Raw genomic sequence first — 18000 nt, 5'->3', positions numbered from 1 at the left:
ACTACAACAAACATGGCTAAACCAGTACAGAATTCCCAAATTCAGCCTTAAGAGATCCCCCTTCTACTCTGCTTATGACTGACCCCTCTTTTTTACGACGCGTCTTCAATCGCACCTTACCGTAATTATATCAACCTCCCTTTTTGTGGTCCCCATAATGCATGGCCAAACTATTTTGTTACAGCATCTGGAGATGCAGTTGGAATGTGACACTACAAGGGTTATTCGCGGTAAACCTCCACTTTTAGTTGTAGTCAATTTAAAAGTGAAGTGAATGAAACCCTGTTTATCAAGGTGTTCCTCTGCCACGCGTACACATGTCCAATGTATGCTGTAATGCCTGAATGGGAAAAACATTGAATTCTTTAGAACACAGTTCTATTTTAGGAATTCTGCTTTTGCACCCTCATCCCTCTTTACCGACTTGAGTACATCTTGAAACCCTTAGCACCGCTCAACACCACACTTCTGTATGCGAGACACCTATCGGCGACTTTTACAGCTCACCTGTAAAACTTCACCAGATACTTCTACGCAATGCTGCTGGTCCCACGTGACGCACAGTTCACCGCCATCTTAGAAATTCACAGGCTGCTTTGCACAGCAGGGACAACTCTTCAAACAGGAATTTCCAAAGTTGCCACCAGAACTGCACAAACTTTCAACAGCCATCTGTCATTCTTGTGTTTTGTAATTAACACACAGTTATGACGATTGACACATCAACTTTGATTAACATAATGAGAATAATGAGTTTTCTGTGAAGACATTTACATGTCGTTACATTTAAATGAACATACCACCATATTACATTGCAATCAATATCACCAATTCACATCAATATCAATGAACAGTATTTCCATTTAATGTAAAACATTTTCAATGTCAGTTTTCAAGTGACGGTTAACCTATTGACACGATTATCCTTCAGTTAACATCGTTATCAGTTAACATCTTACATTTTTTTCAGGCATTAATGAGAAATAAGACAAGTATGATATATGGGCTGCCACCTGGTTTGAATAAGGGTGTCAATCGCAAGGGGCAATGACGGTCTATGAGTTACTACCTTTTTAATCGACGGTAATACAATTTGAAGACTGTAAAAATATTTTGAAAGATGACAATTTAGAAGTGGAATTGTTTTTGCTAAAATTTTATTGTGATAAAAGGAACAACAGAAAAATGTATGTTACCGTTTTGTTTGCTTTCCTTGAGTATCGGTTTGGTAGCGTTTACACGATATGTCTTGATGTAAAAACGTTTTTCTTTACATCACAGCACCTCTCTAAATTCATTTAAAATAACGACGATAAATACGGATTGCTTAACATGCAACCTAATGTGCCATTGTGCGCGAGTTGTACAATTAACGTCTAAAACGTAATCTCGCCGCAAGCTGTTTCTCGCATGTTTTTCAATTTACAAAGCCCGTGGCCGGACACAAGCAGAGTGGCACTGTAGCAAATAATATCAATCAAGAATTGCAAAGTGTTTCAAGGTTATCACATTTCAGGGCGATAACTCCTATTTGTGTCTGTTTTGTTTGTGTTTGCTGAATGTTGGAGAAACTCAAAAATAGAGAGACTATGGAGAGAGAGAAAGATAATCCGAAAGAAAATCAAAAAAATTAAAGAAATGTGGGGGGGGGGGGGGGAAATATCAAAAAGTTTAGCAATCTTGAGATTTTCTTTTGTATGTAGAAAAATTCTAAAAACAATCCAGAGCATACCACCAGGTTAGGTGCCTGGTTCCTTCCACATGTTTCCATATGTTAAGCATTACTTGCGGGGAAAGTAATGTTTAGTGACAACGTGATTGAGTGGTGTGGGGGAGTGAGATGAAGCTTTTTCTTGGATTTCCTAGATCCTTGTGACATTGATGGACCAGTGCCTGCAACTATATCAGTTCACCAGCCACTCATCGTCTTGCCAGGCCACGGGCTTTCCCATCACCCCTCACGGTTTGCGGTGGTGGTTTTTTTTGCGGGTTCTAGATATACGTTATTAAACATTTGATATTTAGCTAAAGCGATATGTTTACTAGACTTATGTAATGCAGGTTAATGCTGTCATGGAATATTCCTTTAAAAACGTGTTATTGAGAATGTTTTAAAATTGTACAAATCCCTATTTTTCCCCCCAAAAAATTACTGGATCCCAGGTGTCCCTTCGAAAGATTATTAAACTCAATGGCTCTCACCTGGTTAAATAAAATACTTTGAATTGAAATTGCCTTTGCTTATCCACTGTTTCACTTGCTATATGACATCACAGCTATTTATGCAGAGCAAAACATGCAATATGTTAATGCATTGAATTTTTTAAAATATACTTTATACAGTCGTGCAAATAACTGGAAGTGGACTTTGCTTTCTATCGGCTTTATGGTGGCATTCCACGGGAGTCAAATAACTTGTGCTCAATGATGGGGATTGTAGATTTGTGTAAGTGTTTAGCACGAGACTCGAGAAATGTAAAACTGTCTCCCCATTGGCTGGCGTAGCGCGGTTGGCATGGTTCTGGTGCTCGGAATGAAATGGGGCCCTCTATTTAATGTTCGTCCTGTCTGTAGCCCAGCGGCTTGGCTGTTTCCTCCGGGCCATGTTTCTCGGTGCAGCTGCACCTCCCCCACACTGCTGTAAGCTACCACTGCCCAAAGAAAGAAATCAATACAACATCCAGACCATGGATTTTTGGGCATCCGTGTGTATTAGGTGACCAATTACTTTTCCCACATTAAATCGTACTATAATTATTTTCCCATATTCTTTGGGTCTTTCGGTCAAGCCACGTAGATAGATCTTTGTACCCATCTTCTGAAATGGTGTCTGTGTCTGTATATATGGATGGCTTCATGAACGAAACTTTGTTGATAACCAGTGGGTTTGCAAAGTACATTTCGTCTTAGAGAAATCAATTTCGTGTGAGCCCACCGCATTAAAACAATGATCAGCCACGGCCGAGGTATTGGTCCTACAGTGTTTCAGATCTGCCTGATGTTCACGAACACGGTCCGAGACATGTTGCCGAGTGTCCCCAATGTAACTACGCCACAGACACAACTTAGTTTGTAGATGCCGGGGTATTGCATGTCAGGGATCACATACTTCACAACTGGGATCAAATCACGAATTTTATGTACTGTGTTAAATCGATCCTGGATCTTGTGTTTCTTCATGATTTTGCAAATGTTTTGGTGACCCCTGCTATGTATGGCAAGGTGATGGTTTTGATTGGGTCCTCAGATGGTTGTTTCCCAACGGTTGGGGTGATAGTTTTACGGTTTGTGTAGTCTGAATATCCATTCATCTTGAGAGCTTGGTGTACGTGTTCCAGTTCACTGGATAGGTGATGATGGTTGGAAATGCATCGAGCTCTATGGTGTAGAGTTTTGATGAGGGAATTCTTCTGGGATGGATGGTGGTGGGAGTCAGGTTTTAGGTATGCATCCGAATGGGTGGCTTTCCTGTAGACAGTGTCCCATTGAGCCATCTGGTCTCTTTTCGATTAAAACATCCAAGAATGGTAGCTTGCTATCCTTTTCCACCTCCATAGTTAATTTGATGGCTGGGTGTATGGAATTGATGTGGTTTAGGAATTGGTCCAGAGCAGGTAGGCCATGTGGCCAGATGACAGACGTATCATCTACGTATCTCTTCCACAAGGAAGGACGTAGGGTGGATGCCTGGATGGCATCGGTCTCAAAATGTTCCATGAAAATATTTTCTACTGGAGATAAGGGATAACCCATTGGGGTACCTTCAACTTGTTTGTAGAATATTCCATTCCAGGTGAAGTAAGTGTTGGTGAGGCAGTACCTCACCAGAGCCGGTACATCAGCATTCAGTCCTCGTTGGACCAAATCTTCAATGATTGCAATGGTGTCAGGCACAGGAACTTTGGTAAACAAAGGGACTACATCGAAACCAACGAGCAAATCACATGGAGATAGTGAGATGTCCTTAATTAACGATACAAAGTGAGCTGAGTTAAGTACAGCTGAGGCGGTCTTACCAGTGAATGGCTGCAAGGTCTCAGAAATTGGGCCAGTTTGTAGGTGGGTGAGTCAATGGTGGAAACGACAGGACGAAGGGGTGTACCTTCTTCATGGATTTTTGGTAAGCCATACAATCTGGGTGGTCTAGTTTTAAGGAAAACCGCTTGGTTGGTTCGATTAAAGATGTCGAATCGGTGATGATATTGTTGGTTTTCGTAACAAGGCTGTTGGTGGGATCATTTTACCGAAAGACCCAAAGAATATGAATTCCTGCAGTCATGAAAGCTTTAAGCTAAAATCAGACGTCCAACTCCAAATGTGTTTTAGTCCGATAATGTATTATAATATAGCTTGCAGCCACTAGGAGACGCTATACTCAACACATTCGTGACAATTTTCCCTTCGGGGCCGTCCATAAATGTCATCACGCGATTTTGGTCGATTTTTGACCCCCCCTCGTCACACGGCGTCACAAAAAGTCAGACCCCCCCTTAAATATGACGTCACAAAGCTCTGCCCCCCCCCCCCCAAATCCATATTTCCATTTTGAAAATAAAACATGCTTCAAATCGCTTTCATTTATGGACGGCCCCTTACGTGTAACCACAATCACTGTAGCCACAATCACCAGTCCGACGTTTCGCCAGCAATTACAACTAGCTTAATCAGGCGACAGCCAGATTTGTGAAGCTAGTTGTAATTACTGGCGAAACGTCGTACTGAGATTGTAAATGTTGTGGCTTGGCTCTCCAACACACCGGTGTGCTGTACTAGTGACGAATTGTCACGTTCTATTTACGTGACAAACCTTACTAGTTGGCTGTGTCGGGTGGTGGTGGTAGTGGGTTTAACGACGCATTTAGATTTACGCCAACCCAACAAACCTGTAGCATGAATATTGCTCGCGAAAGCCCTCCGTGTGACACGGGTCTATAACAAGGTAGGGCACTGATAAAGGGTTGACCAGTGGCGGCTCCTGCAAAATCTCTCAGGGGGGGCAAATGTCTGGATGATTGATAAGGATAAGGTCCACCCATGCAATGGATAAATTAACAGCTTAAGCATGTAAAGGCAACTTCACTTCTTTAATATTAATGAAAAATAAAGTGACTCTTACAATACATCTTGTTTGTTTCTATACTCACTATTAAAACAAACCACTCAAGTTTCTTTTATTAAAGATTCCACTAGGTGGCGACAAATTATATTGTTGGATGAAACGTGCTTACGTATGATGACGTAAGCACGTATGATGACGTAAGCACGTTAGGGCGAGCCCTCCCGGAAGCCATAGAGAATGCATTGCAGCGCCCCCGTTCGAAAAAAAACATCTTTGAATGTAAGTCTATGGGACCACTCGGGGCGATTCTCAGCTGGAGGGAAATCGCCCAAAAAGAGGCGGTACTCCACAGAACGTAGCATGACGCTGATTGGACTATATCCAGAGGCACAGTGACGGCTAGCGTGACTCTGTGGTTGAATGACATTGGTGGTGCGTCGCCCAATCGCCCTAATGAAGAAACCGCCCCTGGGGTTGACAGGTATTAATCATTTGTGACAACCAGGTCGCTTCTGAAATAAAATATCAATATAGCTTAGTGGATAAGTACCTGGTAAAAAAAAGCGTTTTAACAGAAGTTTAGCGGCGGTGGTGAACATTAATTAACCATACAAAAAATAACGAACGTACTGCGTTACCTTGACAAAGATGGCGCAGGCGACAGCCGCGTGCCCCCAACAACCTCCCTTACAAACATGGCCGCCGCGGACGAGGGGGGGGGGGTTGGGCGGGAGCGGTGACGTCCCCAGGTAAAAAAAAGAAGTTCCGCCTCGCGACGGCGGCGCTGAAAGTTTCCGGGGTGTTTTGAGTTCCGGCTTCGTCGGCGTTGAGCTGCGGCGGTGTCGGTGAGGGGGACGAGGGGGGAGACCCGTCTTGGTGGCGGCTACAAGTACGACCCGCGCGCGTTCGATGTTCCACTGAAGTCGTCCTCGTGTCGTTACGAAGTCTTAGTTTAGTTTGCTGCTGCTGCTGCTGGTGGCGTGCCACGTCCAACTTCGCCGGCCATGTCCACGTCGGCCATCTACATCTTGGACTTGAAGGGCCAGGTGAGCGGTCCGCCGGGCGGCGTCGGGGTTGTTGTGGTGGTTGTTGTTGTGGTGGTTGTTGTTGTGGTGGTTGTTGTTGTGGTTGTTGTTGTTGCTGTGGTTGTTGCTGTGGTTGTTGTGATTATAGTTGTTGTGGTTGTTGTGGTGGTTGTTGTGGTGGTGGTTGTTGTGATTGTTGCTGTGGTTGTTGTTGTTGTTGCTGCCGGGGTTTAATGTGGGGAGCGGTGGGGTCCGCCGCGCTACGAACCTGTGCGAGCCGCCAACACCGGCGATCGCGATTATCTTCAACCCGGTACCTGCGACCTCGCCTCCCTTAGGTCGACTCGGCCTCAAATTAGACAGCCGGTGCGGTGTGTTGTAGACATCGCCACTGGAGAGACAAAGGCGGTTGCGCGTGGTTGATGGCCCACCCAGCCCCTTGTGTGCTACAGTGGCAGCCTTCGTAGGTGCCGCTACTCGCCTACAGCACCTGCCCCAACACTCTGTACATGTGTGTGTACGTGTGTACATGTGTGTGTACGTGTGTACATGTGTGTGTACGTGTGTACATGTGTGTGTGTACATGTGTGTGTGTGTACATGTGTGTGTGTGATCATACAGCGTAGTGCTTACAGCCCCTGCCCCAACACTCTGTACATGTGTGTGTACATGTGTGTGTGATCATACAGCGTGGTGCTTACAGCCCCTGCCCCAACACTCTGTACATGTGTGTGTACATGTGTGTGTGTGTGATCATACAGCGTGGTGCTTACAGCCCCTGCCCCAACACTCTGTACATGTGTGTACGTATGTGTGTGTGTAATCATACAGCGTGGTGCTTACAGCACCTGCGCCAACACTCTGTACATGTGTGTGTACGTGTGTGTGTGTAATCATACAGCGTGGTGCTTACAGCACCTGCCCCAACACTTTGTTACAGGCTATAGGGGAGATCTATGGGAGTGTGGCTCCTCGTGGTACACGTGTGTGTGTGTGATCATACAGCGTAGTGCTTCGTGCACTGCCCTGCGAGCTCAGTCGGTAGAGTTCAGTTCCTGGCCTTCCTCCCTCTAGTTCGACTCGGCCTTAAAACGAGTACCCGGTGTGGGGATACAAAGGCGGCCGGTGCGTGGTTGTGGTTACTGACCACCCCCCCCCGCCGCCCTACCCCGTGGTGTGCCAACAAGTGCCGGCCTTTCATAGGCGGTCACATCACTTGACGCCCACAGGCTTGTGTCTGTGTGTAGGGGGGCTTGTGTCTGTGTGTGTAGGGGGGCTTGTGTCTGTGTGTGTGTAGGGGGGCTTGTGTCTGTGTGTAGGGGGGCTTGTGTCTGTCTGTGTGTAGGGGGGCCTGTGTGTGTGTAGGGGGGGGGGGAGGTTTCATCGCCGCCTCGGCAGCCACAGGTGAATTCCGCCTACGGGAGCCGCGACGAGGAAATGAACGCCGTCAACGACGACGCCGACGCGTCAGTCGATATCTACCGGACGCTGTGTACTTGTTCTGGTTTACTGATACGTAATCTCGTCTTGTATTTATATCTGATCACGAAGAGCCAGAACCAACCGCGCAGAAGATTTCCCGCTGGGTTTTTTTGATCTCCCACGAAGCTCGTGGGCATCCAACCCTTAAAGACGCCGTCCGCACAAACCCCATGGCTGGCGGACGCGGATACGCGGTGCACAAATGGAAAATAAATTTTAAAAAAAGCTCTCCAGTAGTTTGTGGTGATTGTGTGTGGACTGGTCATCCAGAACAGAGACCGTGCAACAACGTATAACGCCGCAATGCCCCCCCCCCCCCCCGCGATTCACAAATACGAAGGAGACATCATTACGGCGATAGTGTCAAACCCATACATACGGTTTATACCCCGTATTCTTGTACAGGGAAATGGAGTTTTCAGGTCCATACGGCGTACAGCCGTTTCAATACGGGCAAACAAAATTGTGTGTTTGTGTTTCTCCCTTGTGATGGGACATTGTAGGATGAACGTTGAGATTTTTTATAGGGGTCACGGGGTGACCGATAATGTCTGAATTGATCCGTAAAAAGGTAGGGCACTGATAAGGGTTTGACAGGTATGCGGTACACTCCGCTGCTCCTGACGCGGTTGTCTGGGCTTAACCACCCGAATGTGAAATTGTAGTCGTTCCTCTGCATCTACATCAGCCGTAACTAAAGAAGAATAAGTGGCGTACGGTCGACATGTACGGATACTGTACTGTGTATTCATCCGTCGTAATTAATTGGCTCGGAGTCAGGCTAAGGTTCAATTGAGGTTCTCGAGATACTTGAGTTAAACTATGGCTTATATAGCATTATTCGGAGTTTATAGACTTCAGACAAAGGTGCCCCTTTTATGCTCGTAAAGCCACAGACTAAAGGCTCCATCAGGTTTGACGGATCATTGAGCCAAACTAAGGCTCCACCATGATTTAACGGGCTAGACAGACACACACTTAAGGCTCCTAGAACCAACCTAAGGCTTCCCTAGGTCTCATAGAGCCAGACCAATAACTCCCTCGTATTCAAAGAGCCACTGGGAGACTCAGTGTCAATGGCGTACAGGCTTGTTTGGTGTTCACCGCTGATGTCCCGAGGCTCGTAGAGGCACATTTGCGGCTCTTGCGGCTCCCAGAGGGTTCAACGTGTGTCGTATGACCTTGTGAGCGTGAATGCCAAAGAGGCGGTGCTGGTGAATTATTTCCTCTTGTTGAACGCGCGGGTTACTCATTGGGGCACACGGCGCGTGGTGCGCGGTTGCAAAAACACGCACGTACTTTATTTAACCAGGTGAGAGCCGCCCCCCGAGATGATCCATTAGGGTTCGGCCAGGTGATGTTGATGTTCGTGTCAGTGGGGTTGATGGCCGCTGATTGCAGTGACGGCGGACATGACCCCTAAACCCGCTTAGTTCACGTTTATTTTGTTGAAACGGTTGAGAATTCGAGGCGAAGATAGTCTCACTTGCAAGAGCAACCGTGGTCACTCTAGTTTCATTTAACCTGGGCACTGCCCCCTACCCTACTCTCCAGCCAAAATGTATCGTTGCACCTCCAATTAGCACGGTTGGCTACGTACGGTGCAAAAGAAGTTGAACATACTGAAGTGATGCAATTAATCCGTGAGCAACAGCACTGTCGTTGATGAAGGAGCAAACGTCTTTCCCCATGTCTGTCTCTCCATGTCTGTCGCCTTGTCTCTGTACTTGTCTTCTGTCTCGGTGTCTCGCGTGGTCCGTCTCTTCTCATATCGCCATTTCACACGTAATCCCACCCCTGTCCACTTCTGATGGGTTGACACCTCTAAAATGATTTGATACCTACATCTCTGGATTATGGATATGATGGAAAACGTGGACGTGGCGACGCACAACGACAAAGAGATGCACAAGGAGAAAAGTGAGACATGGGGAGGAGGGAATAATGGGGAGGAAAAGGAAAACACGAAAGGGGCGAAGCGAGCCGTGGTTGGAGTTGGGCATTGAAAGGAGAAGAAGAATTGGGAAATGGGTCGAAGAGAGGCATTGATGAAGCGTACTTGATAGAGTTGCTACTGGTAATAATGGTGTTAATAATGGCAATGTTACTTTGTTTTATGGTGGTTTCGATGGTGTTGTCAATGATGTTGGTGATCGTAATGATTATGGTGACGATATTGGTGTCGATGGGGATGCTGACGTTGATGATTGTGACGGTGTCGATGTTTCAGGTTCTGTTGAGTCGTAATTACCGCGGAGACGTGGATCTGTCTTCGGGAGATGCGTTCCTGTCTCTGCTCCATGAGCGCGAGGAAAATTCCATCTCGAGCCCCGTGCTGCAGCACGGAGATACGCGTCTCCTGTGGATCAAGCACAAGAACATCTACCGTATCCCGAGACTCCAGAACACAACACAGCTACATTCCACACGGGCAGGGGGGTAAGGGAGACATGGGGAGAAGGAAGATGCTGATAGAAGGGAGACACGAGAAGGGAAACACAGGGAGAAAACACTAGAAGGTATACACGAAGAGACACGAAGGAGAGAAGGGAGAGACAGGGACACGCGCATAAAAGCAGCAGAAAAGTAACATGACACACAGGGAGGGGAAGGGAGACACTGGGTGAAAGGAGATATAGGGTGGGGAAAGCAGATACGGAAAGCAGCAGGGAGACACAGGGAGGGCAAAACACATACACAGGTGAAGGGAGACACGGGAATGGTATGGAAGACATGGGGAGAAGTAGGGAGACGTGGGTTGGGGGAGAGACAGTGAAAAGGGAGACAGACACATTGAGACAAGGTGAGATATAATCATGTTTCTTGACAACTCATCGCACCAGTCGTCTCTGCTACGAAGAAAAATGCAAACGCGGCGCTGGTGTTTGCGTTCCTCTACAAGATCGTGGAGGTGAGGGCCTTGCATTGGCGACATGTAAAACGCCAGGGAAACGACCATGCGCTGCTCGTGTCTGGAGAGTTCCAGTTTGACGTACATTTCAGATAGGGGTATTAGTGTAACCAAAAAGTGGCTGTTTACTTGGGTGTGTTGTCAACATTTTAGGACTGTGATATGGATAGAAATAATGTACTCTCCTTTCTTTATTTGGGAGAAATGCTCATAAAATACTGTAGTGTCAGACATACTCACACGAACTGACATATTAATCTGAATTGGGATGGAGACGGTGCATTCAGTTTTGTGTATGTATTCAACTATTGACTTTTTCCATAAATCCATGTTTCCTATACCTATATATGATCACCTTAAAGAGGATACCCCATTTGTATTTAGGATATTTTTTAAATATTTTTAAATATTTTGCTTCCCTGCTGCACCCTGTACCTCTTCACCTCTCCATGTCTTCTTTCTCATGATTGTTTCTCCTGTTTCCGCGTGTCCCCTTTTACGTGTTTCCCTTTCCTGCCCGTCTCCCTGTATCTCCTTTCTATTTCATGGTTCTCCCTTCTCATCCCTGTCTCCCTTTTCGTAATGTCTCCTATATCCCTGTTTCTCCCTTCTCTCTGCCGTGGCTCCCCATGCTTTTCTGTGTATCCCCTTGCAGGTGTTCACTGAGTACTTCAAGGAGTTGGAAGAGGAGAGCATAAGGGACAACTTTGTGATCGTCTACGAGCTCCTGGACGAGATCATGGACTTTGGATATCCCCAGACGACAGAGAGTCGCGTCCTGCAAGAGTGAGAGCCACGGGGATACATGGAGAGGAGGGAGACACACGAGAAGCACAAGGAAAACAGGGAGGCAGAGGGAGATACAGGGAGGCACAGGGAGACATGGGGAGAGAGAGATAAAGAACAGCAGAAGGGAGACGGGGGGGCATATACAGGATGCATAGAGAGGAATAAGACAGTGAGAACATGCAGAAAGCTGAAATTAGACACGGTGAAAAGATGAGATCCACAAGGAGATTGGAGGGAGACATGAAGGGGAGAAGACACTCATTAATAGATTAACATTCCAATTGAGGGCCACAGAATTTGCACAAATTGTTGACGCCAGTTCTGGCTGCTTTCCCCACTTGTCTGTGGTTTCCCACACCACTGAATAAAAACAGCACATTACGAATTTGTAACTTTAACGTTTCAAGAAGAGAGACCTGGGGAGAAGAGAAACACAGGGAGGATAAAAACAAGAAGGGGAAACGTGGTCAGGATAAGGTGGATTTGTGGAAATTTGATTGGCTGCCCATGAGGTCTGCTCATTCTGTCACCCGATTGGTGTAGATACATCACCCAGGAGGGGCACAAGCTGGAGGTGGGGGCACCTCGCCCCCCAGCAACCGTAACCAATGCGGTGTCGTGGCGCTCCGAAGGTATCAAGTACCGCAAGAACGAGGTTTTCATGGATGTCATCGAGTCCGTCAACCTCCTGGTGAGAGAGGAGTGGTGATGATGGCAGTGATGGTGTGGTGGAAATTATTTTAGGTATTGTGGCAGTGGTGGTGTTCGGGTTTAGTGGTGGTGAAATTATTTCTGGTGTTGGTAGTAGTAGTGATGGTGTGGTGCAAGTGTTTGTGGTGGTTGTAGTAAGTGGTGGGATTATTTATGGTTATTATGGTAGTGATGCTGTTGAGGATGGTGATGCAGCTGCGTGTTTGTATTTACAGGTGAGCGCAACAGGCTCGGTGCTGCGAAGTGAGATTGTGGGGACAGTGAAGATGAGGGTCATTCTCTCCGGAATGCCGGAGTTGAGACTCGGATTGAATGACAAGATCCTGTTTGAGCAGACGGGACGTAAGTGAAGAGATCATTATCATTTTGGTCATCCTTAACATATAATAATCAATAGCACCATCACAAACAATGTTCAGTCTTTCCTCCAATTCTCCTTTTCTCCATGTCTCTTCTCAGGTCTTCCTTCACCCCATGTCTCTTCACTACTTCAAGTATTTTTTCTCCCTTTGTCTCCTTTTATCTCTCAGTGTCTCCATTCCCCTTTTATTTTATAGGCACTTCCATATGTCTCTGTGTCCATGTATCTCCCAGGAGACAAGAATAAGGGAGTGGAGCTGGAGGATGTGAAGTTCCATCAGTGCGTGCGCCTCTCTCGCTTCGACAACGATCGAACCATCTCATTCATCCCCCCAGATGGGGAGTTTGAGCTCATGAGCTACCGTCTGTACACACACGTAAGTCACAAGGACACACAAGCATGGAGATACAGGAACATGGGAAGGTGTGTATGAGACAGGGGCATGTGTATGCAGTAATATTGGGATACATCAGGACATGGTGACACGCACAGAGGCCATGAGACACTGCAAAGGCAGGTGCCGCGAGGAAAATGTGTGTGTAGGTATGTGCAGGCTGGACACATTCTCATCAGTGAGCTCCTGTGGCAGGCAAGGCTGCGTTGGCTGGGTTATGTAGCCCGCATACCCAGCCACCGCATGCCCAAGCAGCTTCTGTTTGGCCGAATAGAGAGGACTAAACGGGCACGACATGGGCTGGAGAAGAGATGGATTGATGCGGTACAGGAGGATGTGGAGCTGATTTGACTTGCCGACGACTAGTACCAGCGGCGTCAAGATCAGTCTAGATGGAGGAGGCTCATGAAGGACGCTACTGGACAGTTGGAGGCACATCGCCCTCCAGCAACAACAGAGGGCAGAGGAGCCACACTCACAACGAGTGGAGCGCCTAAAGTGCAGCAAGTTGGCACTTGTAGGGGGGTACAGATGGCGGTGCATCTACCACCAGTTATCTCAGCGAACCCATGGCACCCGGGTCTGTCCCGAGACCTGTCGGCGAGCCTTTGATACTTTGTGGCCTCAAAGTGCACCCTGCTGGCACAGGTACTGTGGTGACGTCACTTTCACTTAGTGGTGAATGGCGGGTATTGGGATGTGTGTGTATAGTATTCAAGAAAATCTCTAAGAACTCATTACAATTGTCATCAATGCTACCTTATAACAGTAAAATATAGGCTGATATTTTTGGGAAATGGCTCTTCTTGAAGAGCAGAGAGGGAGGGTAGAAATATTGATTGGAGACTTTACACTGACAAAGTTGACGTGAAGTTTAATCTGACATAAGCAGGTTTCTCTAAGTAAACAATGATTATAATGAACAAACCCATAAGAATGTATGAACTGATTTAAACTAACATACTTTATTGTAATTGTATAACCGCATTAGAGGAAGCCACTAATCGGTGGGTATAGGTTTCAAGGTCTTGAGTTAAAATTCGTTTGTGTCACGTCATCAGCTGTAGATCATTGGAATTTTACGAGGTGTGCTCAAAACCGGTATTTCCTGCAGTTACGTAAACTTTCAGTCGTCGCACTTTCTCAAGTGGAAGGCATTCAGAATGTTTACATTTACAGTATTTGTTCTTAGCTTGAATGAAGAAAAACTGTCAATTTAAAACTGCATTGGTTACGAATATACATATTATAAAGTATAAAATTTCGACAGTGTTTATTGCCATCAACTATCAGGCAGTCAGTCTTTTTACTCGGTGCTATTTAAGGGCCATTTCCTGAAATATCAGCCTGGTAAACTGTACTTTTGTTGTAAGGCAGTGTAAAACAATGCGTATTCATAATGGCAAACGTGATTTTTTTTTTTACATTTGGATTTGTGCATCTCTGCCGACTAGTCCATGCTTTGGTTAATTTTAGACTTATCACAAGTTTGGGCGCAGCAGCAACATATCCCACAAGTGAGACATTTCATTTACGGCATAGGGATCTTAGTCATTGGCCTGGAAATGTCATCACTGTCGCAATTGGCTTAACTGTACAGAACACATGAAGAGGAGGGAATGGGTACATTTTTCTGGATATAGCAAATTTTCTCAAACCGACCCTAAGTGCAATGCATGCAAATTAGTATTTTTCATGTGGCTGGTGCCACGGGGGTTGTGGATTGAGCCATGTTAATCAAGTTTATCAAAGTTTGAAAGGGCCGGATGTATTTGTAAATTATATGCACGTGTGCATGTGTATACACTTGTGGTGTTTACATGCTCATGTGCGTACACGTTTACGTGCATACAAATGTGTATCAATTGTGTGTGTACACGTGTTTGTGTTCAGGTTTGGGGAGCGATAGTGTAGCGGTTAGCGCGCTGCGCTATGCACCTGGCGCCCGGGTTCGATTTCTGTTCACGGCGAACACCAGTGCCGATTATCTGAACCGGTCCTTGGCCTCCCCTAGGTCAACTCGGCCTCAAATGAGTACCTGGTGCGATGTGCAAACATTGCCACTGGGGAGACAAAGGCGGTCGGGCGTGGTGCTGGCCACCCACCCCCTCGTGGACGGTGGTCGCTAACAGCACTTGCCCCAACAGGCTGTTAAGGCTATACGGAGGATATTTGTTTTGTGTTCACAGGTGAAGCCCTTAATTTGGATCGAATCGGTCATTGAAAAGTTTTCTCACAGTAGAGTGGAGATCATGGTCAAGGTAAGAAATTGAGCATCTACCATTATTTAACCGTTTGAGAGCCCACCGAGATCTGATGACGTCATCAGGAGAGCCCATTGAAATCCATTCGGTTGTAACTGACAATTTATTTACTCATTTGAGAGCCTATTGAGGTTCATTGTCATTTGATCAATGATTTTTATAAATCTCAATAGGCTTCTGATTAAAATTAGAAGCGAGTCCATCGAGATTCCAGAAGGTTATTGAGTCCTCCCCAAGGATTACTCAGCCTCAAGAGTACCTGGAGAGGTGTAAACACCTTCACTTGGGAGACAAAGGCAACTGGGCATGGTGCTAGCTACCCCCACCCCCTCTTGTGCCAGCCTTCATATGGGATAACAGCACTTGCCCAACAGTCTGAGGTGAAACAGGATACGTGTCTATCGGTGTGCGTTGCATTTTCCTTTTAGGCCAAAAGCCAATTCAAGCATCGTTCCACGGCAAACAATGTAGAGGTTCGAATCCCGGTTCCCAGCGATGCCGATTCGCCCAAATTCAAGAGCAGCAGTGGAAGCGCCAAATGGGTTCCTGAAGAAAGTGTCATTGTGTGGACAATCAAGTCATTCCCGGTATGGCCATATCCCCTCTCACTTCTCCCCATGGCTTCGACTGCACTTACAATTCTGCTCAGATTCCTTTCACTCCATGCATATTTTTCCTACATCTCCCTTCAGATCCACATCGCTTAATAATCGTCCAAGTTTATCGCTTCTGGCACTTTTCTTCCTGCCTTTCCTCAGATTTCTTCCCATGTATCCTGCCGGCCCCATGTTTCTTCTTCCCGTCTCATATCTCCCTTATTCTACCCTTGTCTGGCAGGGCGGTAAGGAGTTTTTGTTAAGAGCTCACTTTGGCTTGCCGAGTGTGGAGGCAGAGGAGCTGGAAGGGAGACCTCCAGTGACCGTCAAGTTTGAGATTCCTTATTTCACTGTGTCCGGAATTCAGGTGACTCACTCACTCACCATCTCATTCAACCCACCCATTGACTCAATTCCTCTCACCCATACTTTCACCGATCCAGTCCTCGACTACTCTCATTTACTCACCGACTCACCCCCTCACTCAGTGTTTCCCCATGTCTCAGGTTCGTTATCTGAAGATCATTGAGAAGAGTGGTTACCAGGCTCTGCCTTGGGTGCGTTACATCACGCAGAGCGGAGGTGAGATGATCACCATCATAAGCCGTATCATTCTTTTTTACCTACCTGACTTTACTGAAAAAACCAGAGTATCCTCATCCTTGTTAACACGGATTTTTACACTCTTTCATTTAACTCGCTGTCTGTTGTTGTTGTATCCTCAAATCTTGTAACTCAATTTTAACCCACTTCCCAATGTATCGACTGCAAACTTGGCACACTTATGCCATATACTGATGGCAATACTTTATTCTATCATAAAAATATATATATTTTTAAACATTCTATTTTATGTAATGTTTCGGCTTGGGTCCAATTGTCCACGGTCAACTGACGTTGGCTGTAATTGGTCACGGTCCCTTAAGATGTTCTCTGTTCATATTTTGTTTGTTAAGGTTGCACCCGACTTAAGAGCCGCATGGCTCACAGGGCTATACCTAATAAATTAAACCTGAAACGTTATGGCAAGCTTTGGGGCCACTTCCTGGATTTGTGGCGTTCTTCCATTACTAGTACATTTCATAAAAGCATGTTTAAAAAAAGTTTTTTTAAACTTATCTTGTTTTTGCAGATTATCAACTGAGGACTCATTAATCTGAAGATGTTTTAAATCCAACTACTGAATCTCCACTTGCATGCAACATACACGCACACACATTTAACACTTGTACACATTCGTCTCCCCATATTGAGGCTTTACACACATCAGGTAGTCATTTAAAGCTGAATCGACCAGTTTTTACGTCACTCACTGTTAGCTATCACTAGGAATCAAACTCAGGTTTGTGAAGCGGTGTCATGACCACCACTGCTAACTACACAGTTGCATTTATGCACTTAAACATTCCTTTACAAGTTAATGCACAAGTAAAGTAACATATCAACATCTAAACTCATGTACGTATAAACTGTATGCAAATGCATAAACTTTAACGAATAGAAACCAGCAAATCCTAGATGCCTTATGTTTTTTTTAGATATCCTAAAGAGGCTACAGGCAATCAAATGATCGCTCATGAAATATTATACAAGCTTCAGGATTTGTATTACTCGTACTTGTACGTGTTGGCTTTGTTTTTGACAGCCATTATGAACCACTTTGGAGACAGACAATCAGAACCAAGGCTCAAACACAGGTCAGCTGTGGCTCGCCGTCTCTGACGCTTGGGCCATTATTAACTTGAGGTAACCTTGGGATCAACTTTACACCCATGACCTTGGTGGTTCTGGCCAAGTATATATGACATGGTCGTTATGAACCTCTTGAAAGGGTGAGACAAGAAACAGAACCTAAACAAGGCCTCAGCAATTTAAATACAGGCTTAGGTTTTTAAATGGAATGTATTTTAAAAATAGGGTAGTGTTGAGTATTTTCCAGATGTCTTTAACTGTTTTTTGGGATATTTTCCATGAGTTTTATTTTATATATATATATAAAAAATTAGCGGTGTTTGAAAATCATGTGGTGATGTTGGTGATTGGAAACTCAGAAGAATGTTTAATTTACTTGTACATTCCAACTGATAATGCAGGCTGTAAGACTATTGTAAAGTTTTAAGAATCAATAAACATGCATCTGTATTAAATTTTGCGGACGTGAATTAATGTTGTGTATTCGGCAGTGTATAGTCCAATATTTCATAACGGGTATTATAGGCTGCAGGATCACATGGCAGGCAGATGACAATGCAGCAAAATCCCATATCTGTTTCTTGGCTTTACTCACCTGCACTGACAAGCATGGTGAAGGCAAAACAATTGCGATGACCCAAACAGCATTAGGGGAGGCCCTCATTCCATCAGTGGAATGGAAAAAGGCTGTGCATGTACAGTCACATTAGTTTACA

General features: G+C 45.6%; 1 protein-coding gene across 1 annotated transcript; it reads left to right on the top strand.

The window, feature by feature from the left end:
- The first annotated feature begins 5821 nt into the window (after positions 1-5821).
- On the top strand, positions 5822-17739 carry LOC144740400 (AP-1 complex subunit mu-1-like). Its single transcript, XM_078623256.1, has 12 exons — positions 5822-6105; positions 9797-9953; positions 10410-10477; positions 11133-11263; positions 11810-11957; positions 12193-12319; positions 12572-12714; positions 14922-14993; positions 15425-15583; positions 15834-15959; positions 16099-16174; positions 16725-17739. Exons 1-12 carry the CDS (start codon positions 6064-6066, stop codon positions 16745-16747), a joined length of 1272 nt encoding a protein of 423 aa, XP_078479382.1. The 5' UTR covers positions 5822-6063; the 3' UTR covers positions 16748-17739.
- The last annotated feature ends 261 nt before the right edge of the window (positions 17740-18000 follow it).

Source organism: Lampetra planeri, chromosome 3 (genome assembly GCF_965212315.1).
Source record: "Lampetra planeri chromosome 3, kcLamPlan1.2.h2, whole genome shotgun sequence".
NCBI lineage: Eukaryota > Metazoa > Chordata > Hyperoartia > Petromyzontiformes > Petromyzontidae > Lampetra > Lampetra planeri.
The sequence above is the reverse complement of the archived record's forward strand: the minus strand, read 5'-3'. Positions and strand labels throughout refer to the sequence as shown.

Coding starts and splice junctions, on each gene's coding strand:
- LOC144740400 (XM_078623256.1), top strand. CDS start 6,064: ATGTCCACGTCGGCCATCTACATCTTGGACTTGAAGGGCCAG. Junction 12,715..14,921: donor GCTACCGTCTGTACACACAC/GTAAGTCACAAG, acceptor TTGTGTTCACAG/GTGAAGCCCTTAATTTGGAT. Junction 15,584..15,833: donor GGACAATCAAGTCATTCCCG/GTATGGCCATAT, acceptor CTTGTCTGGCAG/GGCGGTAAGGAGTTTTTGTT.